The 14,298-nt window shown below is 50.3% G+C and overlaps 1 protein-coding gene across 1 annotated transcript; it reads right to left on the bottom strand.

The window, feature by feature from the left end:
* Positions 1–1,338: 1,338 nt before the first annotated feature.
* GUCA1A (guanylate cyclase activator 1A) lies at positions 1,339–8,114 on the bottom strand. Its single transcript, XM_034962094.3, has 4 exons — positions 7,622–8,114; positions 3,023–3,172; positions 2,557–2,650; positions 1,339–2,209 (listed from the first exon to the last, which is right to left on the bottom strand). Exons 1-4 carry the CDS (start codon positions 7,820–7,822, stop codon positions 2,049–2,051), a joined length of 606 nt encoding a protein of 201 aa, XP_034817985.1. The 5' UTR covers positions 7,823–8,114; the 3' UTR covers positions 1,339–2,048.
* Positions 8,115–14,298: the final 6,184 nt, after the last annotated feature.

The raw sequence follows: 14,298 nt of genomic DNA, 5'->3' as shown, positions 1-14,298 counted from the left end.
TGTCATTCTCTTGCCTCAGCCTCCCGAGCAACTGGGACCACAGGTGCCCGCCACCACACCTGGCTAATTTTTTTGTATTTTCAGTAGAGACGGGGTTTCACCGTGCTAGCCAGGATGGTCTCGAACTCCTGACCTCGTGATCTGCCCACCTCGGCCTCCCAAAGTGCTGGGATTACAGGCGTGAGCCACCGCGCCCGGGCTGAGTTGGGTATTCTTAAAGCTGAGATGTGCAAAGATGCGGATGGGGCCCACCTGTAACAGACTGTCCCACTTCCCAACTGGTATCAGGTGTCACTGCAGCAAGAGGGATTTAGGTTAGACCAGGGATAGATTATTTGCAATGAGCAATGAGTCGCAGATCTGTGGGGAGCCATGGAGCACCACATGTCACCAAGGAGGGGAAGTATAAGGGACTTGCGCAGGCTCTTCTGAAAAAGTATGGATTTCTTCTTGAGAAATGAGGATTTTCTGCAGAACCACACATCCTCTTTCACTTTTTGGCCAACACTAAACCTTCCCAGAGTGAATGCATGCACATGCATTCAGATTCAGATCTACACTGTCATCTAAATATTCCACTCTTTTTTTCTTTTTATTTATTTGTTTATTTTATTTAGACAGAGTCTTACTCTGTTGTCCAGGCTGGAGTGCAGTGGTGTGATCTCGGCTCACTGCAACCTCTGCCTCCCTGGTTCATGCAATTCTTCTGCCTCAGCCTCCCAGGTAGCTGGGATTACAGGAGCACACTACCATACCCAGCTAATTTTTGTATTTTTAGTAGAGACGGGGTTTCACCACGTTGGCCAGGCTGGTCTCGAACTCCTGACCTCAGGTGATCTGCCCACCTCAGCCTCCCAAAGTGCTGGGATTACAGGCATGAGCCACTGCTCCCGGCCCCCTTTTTTCTTTTTGAAGAGGGGTCTCACTATGTTGCCTGGGCTTGTCTTGAACCCCTCGGCTCAAGGGATCCTCCCACCTCAGCCTCCTGAGTATTGGGGATTACAGGCATTTACCACCACACCTGGCAAAACATCCCATCCTTATCTTGCTAGTAGGATTATAAATCTCTTGAAGAAGCTATGTTTGTTTGTTTTCCCTTACTGGGGTACTCCCTAAAAATAGATATGGTGATTCTTACTGTTTTAAATTTGGTAAAATTTAAATCCCAAGGGATACCCCAAATTTGCACCTAAGAATGCTCCTGTCCACATCACACAGCCCCCCACATGTGACACATACATCACAGAGAATGCATCTCCAACCACCCCACATGCATCACCTTCTTCTCTACATTTGGCCCCGAAGCACTCTTTCCTGTTCAAAGTCAAAGGTCACCTCTGTGATGCTGCCTCTGAGTCAGACGCCTATAGGTGTCTTCTACAGAAATCTATTCATAACTTCTCTTAGCATATTTTATTATAATGATGTTTGTCTGTGTGTCTCACCATTAGCCTATGAGTTCCTAGAGGATGAAAACTGTCTTTGTACATCTAACATCTAGCATTAGTACATAGTAGGCGCTCAGTAAATGCTTGTTGAAGGGAGGCGTCAATCAATGAAATGCAAAGCACACAAGTAGGCTCCAGGGTCCCCCAGGACAGAATGGATGTGTGATTGCAGCACTGGGATTGAAGCTGCAGCCACCGGATCTGCAGGATTCCATAAGAGGCCTGGGAAAGCTCAGTTCTGCCTCAGAGAGTCCACGTCCAGAAGAGCAGGGACTGGAGAAGCTCAGTGGGGAAAGCTGGGAAAAGCTGGGAGAGGAGTCAGAAGGGCTAGGGGGTCACCCGACAGCAGAGGGATGTTGAACAGTGCCCCCCAGCAAGGAGTGCTGCCACCAGCTGTCACTCAGAGGGGCCAGAAACCATCCTTCACTGTTCCTGGCTCTGGACTCCCACTTCTGCCTCTCTGCTGCCACCATGGACCCCAAAGAGGCGAGCTAAGCCTCTGAGTTCATTAGATTCTATCTAGGGTTAAGACAAGAACACCACCAACAGGCACCACCATACCACCCCACCAGCCAGTGCAGAAGCAGCCGGGCGGTGCACTCAGCCGGCTGCCTCAGCGGCCTCGTCAGCCCCCTCCTCGTCTTGCTCGCCATTCTGGAGCCTGCGCACGATGCGGGTAAGGTCCAGGCTTCGTGTCAGTGTGTCCAGGAGCATCTGGTCCTTCTGGACGCCTTCTATAAACTCTTCCAGGGAGAGTTCCCCTGGGATAGAGAGAAAGGGAATCAGGGGTAGGAGGGTGTTCATTGCTGCAGTCCAGAGCACAGAACCGGGTTCTTGCCAGGGGCAGGGACAGAGCCCACGTGAGGAGAAGTCAGAGCCCCTGCTGCGGGTGCAGCAAGCAGAGGAACCCAGAGCCCAGATTCTGGTCCAGGGGTCCCTAAAAGCCAACTTTGTGGCTGGGGCAGAGGCAGGTGGAGGAAGTGACCAGCACGGGGGCCTTTGGGCCTCTCCTCCCTTCCTCACCCTCTCCTTTAGTGACCTTCCACCCCTGGTGACCCCACATCCATGGTGACCCCTCCGCTGGGGAGCCCCTCCTCGGCCCCCTCACCATCCCCGTTGACGTCAATCTTGGAGAACACTGTATCGGTGAACTCCTCTGCAGTCATGGTGGTATCGCTGCAGGGGTTAATGGCGCGAATGGCCTGGGAGGGAAGAAGGGGCAGAAGTGAGAGGGGCCCATCCTTATCCTATCTCAGGGGTGGGATTGGGGACGGTCAGAGCTTGTCCGGCTCCCAAGAGCAGTGAGGAGTAGAGTGCAGGGTACCCGGGGGCCTAGGCAGAGCTGGGACTCAAGAGTCAAACTTCTATCGTCTTTTGGTATTGATGAGGAAACTGAGGCCCAGGAAAGGAAGGAACGTGGCCTGGGTCACGCAGCTGGTGAGGGCCACAGCTGCCACCGGGATCCTCAGTCCCACATCCTGTCTCAATCCTGAGATTGCTGTTCTAACCCTGGGCTCTCAGCTCCGGGTCCCACCCCAGGCCGCTGCCCCCAGCCCTGGCCGGGCCCTCTGCACCTGGATGATGGTGAGCAGCTCATCGCGGTCAATGCAGCCGTTGCCATCTACATCGTAGAGCTTGAAGTACCAGCGGAGCTTCTGTTCCACCTTCCCCTTGAGGACCAAGCTGAGCGCTGCCACGTACTCCATGAAATCAATGTAGCCGTCCTGGGCGAGGGGCGCGGCCGCCTTGAGCCCATCCGGGCCCCGCCCACTCCAGCCTCAGGCCCCGCCCACCATAACCCAAGGCTCCGCCCATCTCGGCAAGCCCCAAGAGACGCTGAGGGGAGACCCGGACCCTCGGAGGTGCGGCGAGGGGGCCAGCCCTGTCTCCGCCGTGACCTATCTGTCTTCCTAGACGCCCTGTATAGCCCACCTTGCCTACTCCAGAGGCTGCCAATCAAATCTAATAAGCCAGCATCCACTGGGGTGTGAATGGCTGGCGCTGTCTGTTCACAGGCATCTGGGTTTTAGCGAGCGCTGCCTGCTTCCCTGTGATTGTCAAGCATGAGCCTTTCCAGTAGGGGAAATGGGAGACGTGTGCGTAGGTGGGAGGAGGAAGAACTGCACCCCCAGGGATGGGAGCGTGGTTTGGGTGAGCTTTTGGGAGTTTCTCACCCTGCTGCCTGAGGGGCTGAGGCCCCCGGAAGGCCTTAAACACTCTGAACTCCACAGTGGGCTCATTCAGTCCCAACACACCTCCCAGGACTGTCATCAGTACAGAGCCCAGAGAGGCCCCTAGACAGCACAGCTTGAATAAGCAAGAAAACTGCTAAAGAGGTTTCCTCTGGGGGAGGGGACACCAGGTGAGGATACTTTTGCACTTCATTTTTTATCTTTCTGTATTGCTGGAAATTTCTACAATGAGCTGGATTGCTTTTGCAGGTTTTTTTTTATGTCTAAAAAGGGGCAATGGAAAAGGTGTGGATTTTTGTGCCAGAAAGACCTAAATCACCTTGGATAAGTCATATGACCTTGAGTCTCCGTATTCCCAGCTATAAAATGGAATGACAGTGTGCACTTTTCAAGATTGTGGTATGCATTAGATTCAATGAAAATATATAGCAATACTAACTTTTCTTAGTGCTCTCCATGGACTTCCTAGGCTGAGTGCTTTATTCATTTTACTCATTTAATCTCAAGCCACCCCCAAGAGGTGAATATTTTTGTCTCTAGTTTGAATGAGAAAGCCAAAGTTGAGAGAGATTAGGCCAAACAGCTAGTGAATGACAAAGCCTCTCCTAAATCATCCTATATCAGTACTCAAATGCAGATGGAGATTTACATTGATTTGTGTGCACCTGTGTGATTGTCAGACAAACCCAAGCCCAGACAAACATTTGAAGTAAGCAAAGCAAATGTCCTGTCCCCCAGGTTTCACTCCCCACTCACACTCTGTACTCCCCAGCCCTGCACATCTGGTGCAATACCCAAAGATACAACCATTTTTTAGTGCAAGGGCTGGCACTTGCACTAAAAACTTTTTAGTTTTTATTAGAAAATGGCAAACTTTTTCTGTAAAGAGCCAAAGAGTAAATATGCAGCTTTGCAGCCAAACACCCTCTGTCATTTTACGTGAAAGCAGCCATAGACAATTCTCTACATAAATAAATAGATGTGGTGAGTTCTAATAAAACTTCATTTACAAAAACAGGCCTGTGTGCTGTCATTTGCCTATCCCTGTTTTATTTAACTCCTCTCTGTATCAAAACTTCTGGACAGGTGCAGTGGCTCACACCTGTAATCCCAGCACTTTGGGAGGCCGAGGCAGGTGGATCACCTGAGGTCAGGAGTTCGAGACCAGCCTGGCCAATGTGGTGAAAACCTGTCTCTACTAAAAATACAAAAATTAGCCAGGCGTGGCGGTGGGCGCCTGTAATCCCAGCTACTCAGGAGGCTGAGGCAGAAGAATCACTTGAACCCAGGAGGTGGAGGTTGCAGTGAGCCGAGATCGTGCCATTGCACTCCAGCCTGGGTGACAAGAGCAAAACTCCATCTCAAAAAACAACAACAACAAAAACAACAACAACAACAACAACAAAAACTTCCCAACCCTGTGTTCCATCTCCTAGCCAATCTGCTAAACTGCTCCATGCTGATGACAATGGGTCAAGACAGTATTATGCAAAGTGTGATTGTGTACCATGGGTGTAGATGAGGCAGGTTGGGTGTTACAAAGTCACTCTTCATTTTGATATTTGCAGAGTTAAATTGATGTGTATTATAAAATAACTAGCCATTAAATTCCTGATTTCTCATATATTCATTCACTCATACAATGAATATTATTAAGCACCTGCCACAATCCAGGCACTGTTCTAGGAACCAGGGATTCAACAGTGAACAAGACAAAAATCCCTGCCCACATGGAGCTCACATTCCAGCAGGGGGAGACAGGCGATAAACGTAATGGTGAAATGTTATTTAAATCTGGTATTGGAAGACGACAGGTGCTTGCGGGGAAAGGTGGGGCTAGGAAATGCAGAGGTGGGAACCAGTCCCAGTTTTAAACAGAGTTTAAACCAGAAGATCACGGCAGGGGTTAGTGAGGAGACTTCTAAGCAGAGACTTGCAGCAGAGGAAGGTGTAAGCCGAGCAGAATTCTGGGGGCAGAGAGGGTCCCAGGCAGCACAAAACCCCTAAGGCGGGGGTGTGTGTGGCATAAGGGAGGCCAGACTGCCTAGAAACAAGGGGTTGATTTACTTTCAGTGGAAAGACAAGGGTCAGGTTTGGTACAGTACAGGTGGTGCTTGCATGGGACACACATTAAGACACGGTTGGCTCAGCGTGGTGGCTCACGCCTGTAATCCCAGCACTATGGGAGGCCGAGGTGGGCGGATCACCTGAGGTCAAGAGTTTGAGACCGGCCTGGCCAACATAGTGAAACCCCATCTCTACTAAAAATACAAAAATTAGCCAGGCATGGTTGTGGGTGCCTGTAATCCCAGCTACTTGAGAGGCTGAGTGAGGCAGAAGAATCGCTTGAGCCCAGGAGGTGGAGGTTGCAGTGAGCCGAGATCACGCCACTGCACTCCAGTCTGGGTGACGGAGCGAGACTCCATCTCAAAAAAAAAAAAAAGACATGATTAGGCAAATACAGGGTCGATGTGCCCCAGGGTTGCCCTCCCCCACCCCCACCGGCGTCATATGTGTGACTGTAAGGGTCCTTCTGCAGACATGTCTTAACCCAAAGGGTTTTCTTAGCAGGTGAGAAGATGAGATATGTTGCTGTTTGGGGGTAAGGTGTGAGGCTCAACCATCCATTCGTCCTTCCCCTCCTGTTCAGGAGTTATTCCTTCTTCGGGAGCATTTTGAGTGTTGAATGTGATGATGCCATCCCTCCCAGTCTCTGTACACAGGCTCTGGACTCTGCTCACCTGCTCCCGCTTCGGGAAAGCCCTTGGGCTCCCTCATACTACACCTGAGGTTGACACTCAAAGCCCGTAATCTACTTTGGTCCCTTATCCTTAAATATTAGTGAGTTTTAAATAGCCACTGAGCCCCAGCTTTCCCAAGAAACCCCACCCATGATGGTGCCTGGACCTTCTGGGCAGCGAGGGAAGGAACCTCTCCCGGGTCTGCAGAGGACACGCGGCAGCGCCTCATTGCATCCTCACTTTTCAAGTGAGGGGCCACAGGGCGGGGAGCCACATTTGCAGACTTGGGCTCTTCCACAACTATGTCTTGACCAAATAGTTCCAAATGAATGGAAGATTTACTATGAAAACCAACAAACATCTTAACTAATGCTCCCAACATCCACGGCATCATGAATATACTGGGACTGAGAGGGGAAATGATGGGCCCAAGGTCACCCAGCGGATGAAAGCTAGGGACCCAAACCCACAGTCCCAAACTCACCTTTCAGTGACCCCTCTAGCTTATCAATTAGGAAGTCCTTACCTAATGCGTCCAGGTGGCTACTGGGGAGACACAATTTGACCACGGTGTGGAACTTCAGGATCACTTGAGAAAAGGTGATATGAGGTCACTGGGTATTTTGAAGTTGGGAGCATTCTGGATTCTCCAGGGACCAGGCAACCCTGTCTGTCTCCAGTCCTCATGTCCACAGAACATTATAAGTGGCCTGCCCATGCCAGACAGCGAGGCTGGAGAATCATCATCTTGCTCCCTGCTCTCTGCCCCTCCGCCCACATCCTTGGGAGCTTCAGAGGGTGTTTTCAAAAGCACCACGTATAGACCAGCACATCGCAGGTGTTCAATGACCATCTTGGAAGTGTTTACACTCGTTTTGGAGTAAACCAAGATATGCCTGTGGCAGAGGCGGAGGAAGCCATTGGATTCAGCCTCGGATTACACTAATGTATGGGCCTCTCTGTCTTGCCCTAGAAAGTGAGGGCAGGGACAATGTCTGATACATTTCTAACCCCCCAGTGCCTGATTCACAGTTGGTGCTCATTAAAGCACAAACATTAGATCTGTTGAAACCCTAGTGTCAAAAACCCACCTCTCAAATAAACTAATGACTGTATAAATGAAGTTGCTCCCCAGCGGACACTTCTATGCTCCTCTCTGCTCTTCCTCCCCCCGAGCTGGTCAGGCTTCCAGAGGGGTCCCTCCAGCACTTCCCCTCCCTGCCACTGGGCCCCTGCTCACCTTGTTGAAGTCAAAAGTCTCAAACATCTGCTCCACGTACTGGCTGGCCGACGGGCTCAGGTTTTTGAGGCCGAAGAACTGGCGGAACTCATAGAGGGTGAGTTGGCCAGAGGGGCACTCAGTCATGAACTTCTTGTACCACTGGTGGCACTCAGTGCTGCTCAGCTCCTCCACTGACTTTCCCTCCATCACGTTGCCCATTGCTCAGGCCTTCAGGGGGCTGACGCCTGAGATGGACAGGTCCTGTTCGCTGCTCCTCGCCCAAAGGTGTCTTGGCCGACAACAGGGCCGTCCTCTCTCACAGGCCTGAGTCCTTCAGGCCTGAGCAAAGAAGGGCCTGATGGATCAGATGGTACCGGGAAATGTGGAGAGGAAGAGAGCAGAAGGAAGAAGATGATGGCCCACACTCAAACTCACAGATGCCAGAGAACTGGTGTTGAGTCTCCACTAAATCCTTTCAGCCCCAGTGGAGACTGTACCCTGGAGAAGAGAGCTGAAAATAGAACAAGGCTTAGAGAACAGAGTCCTTAGCCTTGAGCCGTAGGTGAGAGGATTTTTTAACCCAGTTTGCAATCTTCTAATCCCTTCTTACCACCACGGAGTGGGTGTCAGCCAGAAGCTGCTCTGATCCTATGACCTTTGTGACCTTCTTCTCCTGGTTTGAGTGGATTCACAGTGGTTTTGGATTCTGCCCTCAATCATGGAATTGAGGTATATATGAGATAGAGCTGGCTTCTTGTCCAGAGATGGCCAACTGTGGGCTCTTGACAGGGCTGCTGTGTACAGTTATCCAGGCTGTGCACTGCACTTGGCCATCACAACTGAGGGGGTCTAATCATACCATGGGTGTGCTAACATTTGAGGGCACCTGGGTGGATGCAGAGTCTGTGGGCTTCCAAGATAAGCCTTGAACAGCCAGAGAGAACCCCCTCCTACATTAGCCTGCACCAGTACACAGAGATGTGCACACACATACACACACTCATACACACTGGTCCTGTTCTGGCCACACTCTCATGTTCCTGAAGGTTGCATCTCTCCCATCTTGAGAGCCCTGAATTCATCCTTCCATCACATCATCACCATCACCTACTAGGGGCACAGGGCGGGGGACATGGAGTGTGCGCCTGGTGCCCTGGGGTATGTGTGAGTGTGAGAGTGCAAACACACAGGTGCATGGGTGAGCTGCTACCTGCTGGTCCTGGAAAGCTCCCAGGCCAAGCCTGGGGGCCTGTCTATGCAGCAACAGCTTTCTCTGATGCCTGGTGGGATGCGTACTCCCTAGCCACACACTTAAAAGCTGGCTCATTTATGGAACCAGCATTTGGGTGCAGGTGCACTTAACCTGGATGCTGCCAGGAAAGCTTAAAGCCAGCGCTTGCCCTGCCCTGTCTTTTTCTCTTGTTTGCCTTCCTCCTTTACATATGGGGCACACCCAGGTCTCCTAACTCATCTAGAGGGAACCACTGCCCATATTTCTGCTTTCCCCACCAGGGCCTTGGACACTTGGTCAAGTTGTGCACTGATACACAATTTATATGATTTATATAAATAATATATAATTACATGTAAATAGATTTATATAAATATACAATTTATACAATATATAACATATCAAATATATGTGCATACATATCTCAGAATGGGCTAGGTTATGCTACAGTAACAAACCACTCTAAAATCTCAGTGGCTGAAAACAACACAAGCTTGTTTCTTGTTTACATTACTGGCTGGGTGACCTTGAGCAAGTAACTTAACCTCTCTGGGCCCCAGTTTCCTCATTCTTAAAATAGGAATAATGGTGCCCGTCTGATAGGGCTGTTAAGGGGAGTAAGTGGGGCTGGGCACGGTGGCTCACACCTGTAATCCCAACATTTTGGGAGGCCGAGGCGGGTGGATCACTTGAGGCCAGGAGTACGAGACCAGCCTGGCCAACATGGTGAAACCTCGTCTCTATTAAAAATACATAAATTAGCCAGGCGTGATGGTGCACACTCCTGTAATCCCAGCTACTTGGGAGGCTGAGGCAGGAGAATCGCTTGAACCCAGGAGGCGGAGGTTGCAGTGAGCCAAGATCGCACCACTGCACTCCAGCCTGAATGACAAAGCGAGACCCTATCTCAAAAAAAAAAAAAAAAAAAAAGAGTATCTGAGTTAATATAAGAAAAGCATTTAGAACAAGGTCTGCCCCAGAGTAAGTGCCCCATAAATCTTGGCTATGATGTTATGATTTTGTATCTATTACAGCAGCATATCTGATGTGCTGTTCACTACAATCTAGGTGCACTTATACTGCATCTTGGACACAGCAGCATCCCTGGGTTAGAGCCAATCGTGCTCTTGTCCCTTTAGCCCCATTCACTCTGGGCCCTGGACGGCCAGAAGGGCTATGTGTAGGAACAGACATCCAACCTGCCTCACACAGGCCACCTACCAGCTGTAGTCAGGCCCTAGGGAAGGTGGAGGCCTTTGTTAAAGCCTTACCAGATCCAGGCTCACGCCTGTAATCCCGGCACTTTGGGAGGCTGAGGCGGGTGGATCACAAGGTCAGGAGTTCGAGACCAGCCTGGCCAACATGGTAAAACCCCATCTCTACTAAAAATACAAAAATTAGCCAGGCATGGTGGTGGGCGCCTGTAATTCCAGCTACTTGGGAGGCCGAGGCAGGAGAATCACTTCAACCTGGGAGGCGGAGGTTGCAGTGAGCCAAGACTACGCCATTGCACTCCAGCCTGGGTGACAGAGAGAGACTCCATCTCAAAAAAAAAAAAAAAAAAAAAATTGTTCATAATGAACATATGTTGCTCACAAAATCAAAGAGGATAGTTATTTTTGAAAAAGAGACAAACTGGGACTGTTTTACCTCTACTCCACATGAATTGATTGACAGAAGGTATATGGGGGTGGGGAGCTGGGTTCTCCCTGCTTCAGTCAGCTTCTCCACAACAAGTTAAGGGACGGGGAGAGAAGGACTCCTTCTGTGAACTTGCTTGGGGCCCAGCTGGAAAATGTGTCCTTGCCGAGGACTCTCAGGCCCAAGATTGGGAAATGAAGAGGTTGGGGACAAGGCAGCCGCTCATCTTTCCCTTTCTATTTAAATCCCTCTCACTCTTCATGTGTGAGTACAAATGGCACCTCCTCTGTGAAGCCTTCCCAAATCTCTCTCAAATATCTTCCTCCCGCAGCATACTGACATTTTGCTTATGTGTTGTGACAGTTAATTTTAGGATTGGATGAAGGGATACCCAGCAAGCTGTTAAAGCTTTATTTCTGGGTGTTTCTGTGAGGGTGCTTGCCAAAGAGACTGGCATTTGAATTCATGGACTAAGTAAGGAGAATCTGCCTTCAGCCTATGTGAGTGGGCACCATCCAATTGGCTTAGGCCTGGACAGAAGAAAAAGGCAGGGGAAAGGTGAATTCTCTCCCTCTCTCTCTCTCTTTCCTGGAGCTGGGACACTCTTCTCCTGCCCTTGGACTCCAGGACTTGCACCAGTAGCAACCCCTCCCCGCTCTCACGTTCTCAGTCCTTCAGCTTCAGACCCAGAGTTACACCATCAGTTTCCTTGGCTCTGAACCCTTTGGGCTTGAACTGAGCCATGCTACTGGCTTCCCTGGTTCTCCATCTTGCAGATGGCATATTGTGGGACTTCTCAGCCTCCATAAACATGTGAGCCAATCACCCTAATAAATCCTCTCTCACACCTCTATATATAATCCTATTGGCTCTGTCTCTCTGAAGAACTCTGGCTAATGTGTGTGTTATATTAGTTTTCTATGTTGCATAACAAATAACCACAAAGTCAGCAGTTTTAAAACTACATGCATTTATTATTATTATTATTATTATTATTATTATTTTGAGATGGAGTTTCACTCTTGTTGCCCAGGCTAGAGTACAATGACACGATCTCGGCTCAGCACAACCTCCTGCCTCCCAGGTTCAAGCAATTCTCCCGCCTCACACTCCCGAGTAGCTGGGATTACAGGCATGCACCACCATGCCCCGCTAATTTTGTATTTTTAGTAGAGACGGGGTTTCTCCATGTTGTTCAGGCTGGTCTCAAACTTCCAACCTCAGGTGATCCACCTGCCTCAGCCTCCCAAAGTGCTGCGATTACAGGCATGAGCCACCGTGCCTGGCCACACATTTATTATCTCACAGCTTCTATGGGCCAGGAGTCCAGGCACAGCTTAGCTGGTCCTCTGCCTAGGGTCTCACAAGGCTGCTCTCAGGGTGTCACCTGGGCTGTATTTTCATCTGGAGGCTCAACTGGGGAAGAATCCACTTCCAACTTATTCAGGTTGTTGGCAGAACTCATTTTGTTGTGGCTATGTGACAAGGGAGCTGGCTTTTCACTTGACATTGCCTGGCGGACACACTCAGGTCATAGAGGCTGCCCTCTGTTCCTTGTTACACCAGCTTCCTCACCACGCTGCTTATTTCATCAAGTCAGCGAGAAGAGTCTCTCTGCAATCTGCTAAAGTCTATATAACCTAACATAATCCACAGAGAGACGTCCCATCACCTTTGCTATATTCTGTGGGTTAGAATCAAGTTACGGGCCTCACCCACACTCAAAGGGAGAGAATTTTACAAAGGCAGGAACAACAGGAGGTAGAAATCACTGGGGTCACCTTAGGGTCTATTATGACATTCACTCTTCTACAATAACACAGACATAGCATTCATTTCTTTCCGGAAGTATTATATAGGCAACTCTTTCTTGCCAGCCTGCTCTAAGGAACCCAGCAAGCTCACAGAGGGTGGAGACCATTGTGTTATTTGTGTCTCGCCTGCCCCCTGCTCCTGGCACCACACATTCCACATAGTCGTGCGCTAGTTGTTCTGTTTGCCCGGCCCCCACTCATTCTCCTCCTTTCTCCTCCAGCTCTGAGCCCAAAGACTGACCCTACAGACTGCATCACCCAGACTCTGCTGCCCTCTTGTTTCAGGCTGGTTTCATCTGCTGAGAAGCTGGAGGAAGACTGGAGGGTGGAGAGGGAGAAGAGCTGGGACGTTTGTTGTCCTCACTCCTCCCTGCCAGCTCAGGGTTGGGGCAGCGGTTATTTCCTTCCACCTTCAATCACCGCTCCTGCCATAGCTCTCTGGGCTCCTGTAATCATGGCTCCCTCCCTTTGCCCCGCCAGGCATGATAAGGGCTTCCCTCTCGCTACTGTCTGGGTACATCACCATTCCCTTAACTATGCCCAGCTCTCTGTTAATAGTCCCCACATCAACTCTCCTAAATTACCTTTTTGAGAGTAATATTCGACTGACGGGCTTGAGCCCAGTAAAATATTGAGTGCGTGCATGCATGCACATATGATTAAAGAAAGAATTCTTGGGGCCGGGCGCGGTGGCTCACGCCTGTAATCCCAGCACTTTGGGAGGCTGAGGAGGGTGGATCATCTGAGGTCGGGGGTTCAAGACGAGCCTGGTCAACATGGTGAAACCCCGTCTCTACTAAATATACAAAAATTAGCCGGGTGTGGTGGCGGGTGCCTGTAATCCCAGCTACTCCAGAGGCTGAGGCAGGAGAATTGTTTGAACCTGGGAGTCGGAGGCTGCAGTGAGCTGAGATCGCGCCATTGTGCTCCAGTCTGGGCAACAAGAGCGAAACTTCGTCAAAGAAAAGAAAATAAAAGAGAAAAGAAAAGAATTCTTAGGCCGGGCAGGGTGGCTCACACCTGTAATCCCAGCACTTTGGGAGGCGGAGGCGGGTGGATCATCTGAGGTCAGGAGTTCGAGACTAGCCTGGCCAACATGTTGAAACCCTGTCTCTACTAAAAATACAAAAATAAGCCGGGCATAGTGGTGCACGCCTGTGGTCCCAGCTACTCTGGAGGCTGAGGCAGAAGAATCACTTGAACCTGGGAAGCAGAGGTTGCAGTGAGACGAGATCGTGCCATTGCACTCCAGCCTGGGTGACAAGAGTGAAGCTCTAAATCAAAAAAAATTCTTGCCAGGTATGGTGGCTCATGCCTGTAATCCCAGCACTTTGGGAGGCCGAGGTGGGTGGATCACAAGGTCAGGAGATCGAGACCATCCTGGCTAACATGGTGAAACCCCGTCTCTACTAAAAATACAAAAAAAAAAAAAAAAAAAAAAAATTAGCGAGGCTTGGGGGCGTAGTCCCAGCTACTCAGGAGGCTGAGGCAGGAGGATGACGTGAACCCAGGAGGCGGAGCTTGCAGTGAGCCAAGATCGCACCACTGCACTCCAGCCTGGGCGACAGAGCAAGACTGTCTCAAAAAAGAAAGAAAGAAAGAATTCTTAAAAAGCTAAAATTGGATGAAACTATGCTTGTTGAATAGGTGCACAAGCCCTGTGGGGTGGGTATTATTATTGCCATGTGAGACAAAAGGGGCTTGGGGCAGAAAATTTAAATCACCTGCTCAGGTTCACGAGCATTTTAGTGGTGGTACCAAAGTTTTCCCACCTCATCATCATGCTTTTCTCCTAAGCCTTCACACCCTGCAGAAGGGCTGGATAGAGCCAGGGGGACCCCACGAGCCCCTCACTCCAGCGCCATCTCCCTCAGTCCTCCCCTTGTGGCCCTCTGCCCAACAATTCCATTGACAGAGAGCTTGCTCCCTTTGAGGGAGGAGGGCCCCCACCCCTTGTCTCCAGCCCAGGGTGGGAATGGAATCCCCTGAGACAGGGATGCCAAGGCAAG

This window comes from Pan paniscus, chromosome 5 (genome assembly GCF_029289425.2).
Source record: "Pan paniscus chromosome 5, NHGRI_mPanPan1-v2.0_pri, whole genome shotgun sequence".
In the NCBI taxonomy this organism is placed as follows: Eukaryota; Metazoa; Chordata; class Mammalia; order Primates; family Hominidae; genus Pan; species Pan paniscus.
Note: the sequence above shows the minus strand (reverse complement) of the source record. Positions and strands in the feature narration are given on the sequence as shown.

Excerpts from the sequence above, each read along its gene's own strand:
- GUCA1A (XM_034962094.3), bottom strand. The coding sequence starts at position 7,822 with ATGGGCAACGTGATGGAGGGAAAGTCAGTGGAGGAGCTGAGCAGCACT. Across the intron at positions 3,173-7,621 it reads AGACTTTTGACTTCAACAAG|GACGGCTACATTGATTTCAT; the intron begins GTGAGCAGGGGC and ends CCCCTCGCCCAG. Across the intron at positions 2,651-3,022 it reads AGCTGCTCACCATCATCCAG|GCCATTCGCGCCATTAACCC; the intron begins GTGCAGAGGGCC and ends CTTCCCTCCCAG.